We start from the raw sequence: 6,385 nt of genomic DNA on the forward strand, positions 1-6,385 counted from the left end.
GAGTTCTTGCAAGAACTCTCGGTGCTTCCTTACTTTACACACAAAAATGTTGTCACGCTTGTTGGATTTTGCGATGAGGATCGTGAGTGTATTCTTGTCTATGAGTATGCCCCAAATGGAAGCCTCCACGATCATATTCATAGTGCTAATACCACGAATAGTCATACATGGGCAAGACGTCTTCAGATTTGCCTCGATGCTGCCTCTGGGCTCCAGTTTCTCCATAACGGTCTTGGAGAACATTATAGGATAATACATCGAGATATAAAGAGCTCTAACATTTTATTAGGCCAAAACTACATTGGCATGATTAGTGACTTTGGGTTGTCAAAAATTGGCCCTGCAAATCGGGAAGCCACCTTTGTCATGACTCAAGTTGCTGGAACACCACTATACATAGATCCACAGTACCAAAAGACAAATATGCTGACAAAGGAGTCTGATGTTTATTCGTTTGGAGTGGTTTTGTTTGAAGCATTGAGTGGAAGGTTGGTGCATTCTGGAAGTTCCAAAGATGACCCAGAATTTGTACTCAAGATGGCTAAACGTTGCTTCGAGCAGAGAAACGTCAAAGAGATTATCCACTCAAACTTCAAGACAGAATTTGAGAAAGCTGGATCTTCCATTCAGGATGATGAAACCTGCCCAGATTCCATACATATATTCGCAGCTATTGCATACAAATGCTGCAAAGACAAAAGAGAGGACCGTCCCACAATGGTTGAAGTCGTGAAAGAACTTGAGAAAGCATTGAAGTCTCATGTAAGTCATTACTTTTATAACAAATATTGATCTGTGAGATGAGTTAACAACTCTTGAGCATAAATATAATTCAATTAATGATCAGTGTACGTACTTTTGTTTGTTATGATAAGTTAACATGACAGTTATATTGAAATAAAAGTAGAGAGATATTTAGCTTAGTGAATCGAATAAGATTAATCAAATGAAAAGTGGAATGGGCAACATGAATGAATATTTAAAAAAAATATCATAAGCAAAAGCTTACAATTATATCTGTCTCTTTTTTAAGCATAATATCGTGTCCCATGACAATTATGCAGGTAAACCGGGTGGAAGCCTTTAGAATAACACTTCGCGACATTAGATCTGCTACAAATGACTTCCGTGATATAATAGAGCAAGGACCACCAGGCGAGGTGTACTGTGGGGAACTTTCGTACTTAAAGGGACGTGGAACAGTTACCATAAAGCGCCTCCATCCTTCAGTGGATTCTTCTGGAGAAGAATTTGTTAAGGAGATTGCAAGACTTTATAGTTATAGCCATGAGAATGTCGTTCCAGTTTTAGGATTTTGTGAAGAAGGGACTGAGAGGATCATTGTTCTTGAGCATATGGTTAAAGGAAGTTTAAAAGATCATCTAACCAACACTAGTCTGATGTGGAAACAACGACTCAAGATATGTATTGATGCTGCATATGGGTTAGCTTACATTCATAGTCATGCTGATCAGACAGAACATATGATTCATGGCGACTTAAAAAGCAGTAGCATTCTACTTGGGGATGACTGGAAAGCTGCTATTTCTGATTTCATTGTATTCAAAGGTGCAGGAACTTTAGGCTATCTTGATCCACTCTATGCGACCACAAGTTCCCTTACACAAGAATCGGACGTTTATTCTTTTGGGGTGATTTTATTTGAAATCTTATCTGGGAGATTGGCAAATGAAAGGATTGAAATTGATCAGCAGCAGCCACTTCTTGAAGTTCCAAATGTTGAACTTCAACTAAACACTGCAAGTGGTACATGCGACGACAACGAGCCAGTGGCTTTTCTTGCAAATTGGGCATCAAAATGTTTCAAAAACAAAAAAATAGAAGATATTATCTTTCATGCTATAAAGAAAGAAATTGAACCAATGTCCTTGGTGATATTTTCAACTATTGCAAACCAATGCTTGATGGAACAATGGACTGACCGACCAACAATGACTAAGGTTGTAGAAGAACTTGAAAAAGCCCTTGATTGCCAAGTAAGTTCACTTAACAAGTAGATGAAGAACATATAGATTAGGGTTTCTTGAATAATATATTTGCATCTTTCACATATACACAGGATGAGTGGGAATGGGAGCAAAAGCTACCTACAGATTATAAAGAAATAATCCATATGTCAAAACGTCCAGTGGCCTCTACAATCAGAAAGAAGGATATCCATTCCCTCCTGTCATCGGGAATGCTACTTCACAACGAAAAAGTAGAGTCCCTTAAATCGTTTATGTATCTTCAATTGATCGCTTTATGAACTATGCTTTCCATAAACAAATTAATTTTCACTCACTCGTTTTCCACTTTTTATTGTCTTTTACACTAATAGTGGTTTTCAATAAGCATGGATGGAGCAAGAAATGAAATGGCATCTGCAAAAACATTTTCATACCGTGATGTTTCTTCTGTGAAGTGGAAATCCATACAAAAATCAAGGTTCTCTCTCATTCATGTGGTTAATTAACAGCATGTTCTATATATAAACTTTTTAGTCAAGTCGTTTTACTAAGAATCCTCTACTTGGTGTAGCCTTGTGGCATACAGCTATCTTTTATGAAATGAAACTTATAATTAGTAGCAAATCTCATGAGGGCTAATTGGTTTGTAGTTTTTCTCATCTTTGAGGCAAATAATGTGATTGCATTTAAAAAAAAGGAAAATGAAATATATTTTCATGAGAATCATATATGGTAACATCTAATATGTACATTTTGAGGAACTACCGACACTTGTTCCTTTTTACAATTTCCGTAGGAAAATGTGAACAATAAGAATGATCAATGGCTAGGAAAAAGGGTGGATTAATTGTATTATAAGATATATCAATATCATATAGAGTTGTTATATAGTTATATGCATGTGCAGATTCCCAAAGGTCGCAAGGATACCTGATATCTCAAATCTCAATATCGAAATTAAGATAAAAACTCAATTTCTAACTCCAGAGATGATGTATGGAGCTTACCTAGTGTTCAAGTTTTGTGATAAAAGAAAGGTTTCTAGCAGGCCGTTATACGTGAACCTAAAATATATGATGGCTGGTGAGACCTTAAGTGCATATTTTGCAGTGTGGGAAGTTGGAACCGAGTGGTTGAAAGTCAAACTGTTCCAATTTTCGAGTAATAATGGAAGTATCGATGTTGAGATTCTACTAGAAAGCTTGTCTCAGTATTATTGTGGCAGAGGGGCCATATATATTGAAGGCATAGAGTTTCAGGCCATTCGAAATGTAAGTCGAATAATGCATGCATCTTTCATGCTTATATTTATGGAAAAGATATGTGAATATGTCATAACATGGTTATTTAACTGTGTATAGGTTGACTTTGAACACAATAACGAATTGAAGGATGGAACAAACAATGAAGGAGTTTTGATCAATACACAGTTGGACATGGACTGGGTGGAAAAAATGTTATATCATTACGAAAAAATTATCAGGAGGTATGGGAAGAATGTCCATGTTGCCAATGGAATTGATAATAAAGAGGTGATTTATCGCCTTCTTTCTGAGGGAATTCATATTGACAAGGGTGAAAAGGTCTGATTTCCTTTCTTTTTTATGTACAAAAACTAGGCAAACCCTACAAATTATCATTCCCCTACCACCAACTTACTGTAGTATCATAATGACAAACTTGCAACTCTATGATGAACAGTTTTTCTCACTAAGCAAAGTGAACATGAAGAAATGCCACATGCTAAGGGCATCATCAGTTATATACAATTCCTTAAGCTTAAAGTTCAGCAAGCCTCCAACTGGATTAAGGTTTGCTTTTTTTGAACTGTCTTAATTACTCCTTTCATATCAAGTCATATTTATGTATATGCATGCGTACTTCAGGTTAAATATTTTTAACTATTTTTATTTGATATATATAGACCTAGAAAGAGAGATATAATTGTTAGCGTATATATTATGAAATGACTAATTAAAAGAGTTAATATAGGTGCAGATTTGCAAAGGTTGCAAAGATTCTGTCTCACCAGGATTTCCGTATCAAATGTGACATAGAGACACAAATGCTCTCATCAGATACAACCTACACTTGTTTCCTCGTGTTCAAACTTTCAAAAAAATGCCGTGGTCTCAAGTGCCCAGTGAAGGCTCGTGATTTAGTACACCATAGAAAGGAAAGAACCAAAATCATTTCTTTCAGGTACCCAAGCACAGTGAATTTGGACAAAATCAAATGGATTCCAAAACAGAGAGAAGATGGATGGATGGAGGTTATAGTGTGGGAATTTAAGGTTGATAACACGCATAATGATGAGTATATTCCTATGGATTTGAAAATGACATGTTTTGAAGGAAATATGTCTGGTCTTATTGTGTATGGAATTGAGTTCCGTCCTATAGCATAAGTGTATATTAAGTAACATTTATAAATGTTGCTCTAAGTGTATGGCAATCTGTTATTACATCTTTTGTACTTTTATATTAACTTAAAGGCTCTATAGAAGATATTTCCCCAATACTTCTTTTTATAAGAGGGAAAATTACAAAGTAAAAGAAAATACACACAAGAGCTACAACATTTGTTTTTCTGTTTATGTATATTGCATCAAAAGTTATAGGGATGCAATACCATTAAAACCAGAAAACATACTAGTAGAATAAATGTAATCCTAAAGTGGACATACATGATGATCATCATAGCTGGAGGAAGCAAAACAGCCATACCAACGATTTTCATATACCATGAACAAACCCTTCATCAACCACTCCAAAAACAGGTTCGCGCTCTTAATTAGATCCCAGATGCTGACAAACGGATGAGTGTTAGCCAAAACTTTCAATCCACTTGTATACGATTAATATCTTTCATGGATAAGGTCATTAATTTTCAAAAGACTCTCTATCTGTATTCAAGACATTATTTAAAAAGGAAGGTTTTAACCAATGCTGGATTATATAGCTACTTGGAATTTGGTAATGAAAATGGTGCAAAAGATTTAGACTGTGAAGAGATAGAAGTTTGGTCCAGGTTCTGTTGATTATTCCCATGGAAAAGAGATTTCATTTATAATGACAAAGCTATTTGGCTTCCCATGCCTTGTCTTCCTTAATCTTTCCCATAGTTGTGGACAATTTGGTAAATTTCTCATTCCCTTTACTCTATCGATTCTGATGACCCTAATCTTTCTTTTGATCGTATCTGCACTCTCTTCCGGAATAAATTTTTATTGATTCTGTGATTAATATAGAGCTTGATGGGGCTAAGATTTAAGTTTCGTATCAAAGAATCAAAAGAGCAAAAGAAATTTTCAATTTTCGGCGGAAATGGAAAATGAAATCGCTTCTGGAGTCGATTTTAGATCCTGTTGGTCAAACATAAATTCCGATCATGATTCCTTTGACTCTGACGAGCTTTATCAAGATGAAGCTGTTCAAAAACATGGTTGTATCTATTCCCTGGTCGTCACCCTTGAAATTCACATTCCCGTCAATCCTCTAGGCGGTGCCTCTGCCGCAGATGCGCCCCTCTGGCAGTTAACACTCTGGCCCTCCCAATATGTCTTTTACTTCATAATCGGTCTTGTATTTGTCGTATTCCTCGACGTGTTTTGGGCTCTTGGAATGCTTACTTTTGCACTAGGCAGCCCGTGAGCCTAGTAATGAGCATCCCATCTGCTCCAAGTTGAGGTGCACAATACAAACTGGTTTTTTGACAACCAAACCCAGAAAACCAAAACCGGTTTTGAAATATCCGAACTGGTTAGAACTGAATTGTCGGTTTGTAACACCCGATTGAAGGTATTTTTCATTTTTTTACCTTTGGTATGTAAATACTTTGCATATTTGCTTCCTAGGGGGCAGTTTTGCCATTTTCGGAAATTTCGGAGTACGCGGGCGTACGCATCTAGGGAGCAAACCCTAAATTTTAGGGTTTGGACCCTATTTAAGCAACATTATGACCCATGATCCTCTCATTTCTTAGGCTCCATTTCCCTTTGAGTCCCATTTCAAAACCCTAGCCCCTCTTGAGGAGATTTGACCAAGAAGAGCTTAGAAGAAGGAGCCTTGTTCAAAAGAGAACTTGTAGATCCAAACTTCACACACAATTTACAGCTTCATCTAGGTATAATGGTCGGCGTCTTCTTTATTATGCATGGTGGGCTTGTGGTTGAGTCCAGATTGAGGGATTTGGGAACTCGAAGCATGACCTGAACACCTGTTGGATGCAAGTTTTGGCTTAGGAGGCGTGGGGTTGTGATGGTTAGGGTATGGTAAGGTCATGGGTGGTGATCATGGTTAGTTGGAAGTGTTGTAAGACTGCGATGGGATCGTAGCATCCACCAGTTCGAGGTGGACTATCGTTGGAGGTGGTCATGAGTGTAAAAGGAGAATCAGTTCGTACCTTGGGCACGC

General features: G+C 37.1%; 1 protein-coding gene across 1 annotated transcript; it reads left to right on the forward strand.

Moving 5' to 3' along the window:
- Window positions 1–15: 15 nt before the first annotated feature.
- LOC145052635 (uncharacterized) lies at window positions 16–4,488 on the forward strand. The gene is made up of 8 exons (XM_079000484.1): window positions 16–762; window positions 1,065–1,997; window positions 2,081–2,221; window positions 2,342–2,448; window positions 2,878–3,241; window positions 3,332–3,553; window positions 3,672–3,781; window positions 3,963–4,488. Exons 1-8 carry the CDS (start codon window positions 307–309, stop codon window positions 4,375–4,377), a joined length of 2,748 nt encoding a protein of 915 aa, XP_078856610.1. The 5' UTR covers window positions 16–306; the 3' UTR covers window positions 4,378–4,488.
- Window positions 4,489–6,385: the final 1,897 nt, after the last annotated feature.

This window comes from Lactuca serriola, chromosome 5 (assembly GCF_051521515.1).
Source record: "Lactuca serriola cultivar US96UC23 chromosome 5, Lser_US96UC23_V15, whole genome shotgun sequence".
NCBI lineage: Eukaryota > Viridiplantae > Streptophyta > Magnoliopsida > Asterales > Asteraceae > Lactuca > Lactuca serriola.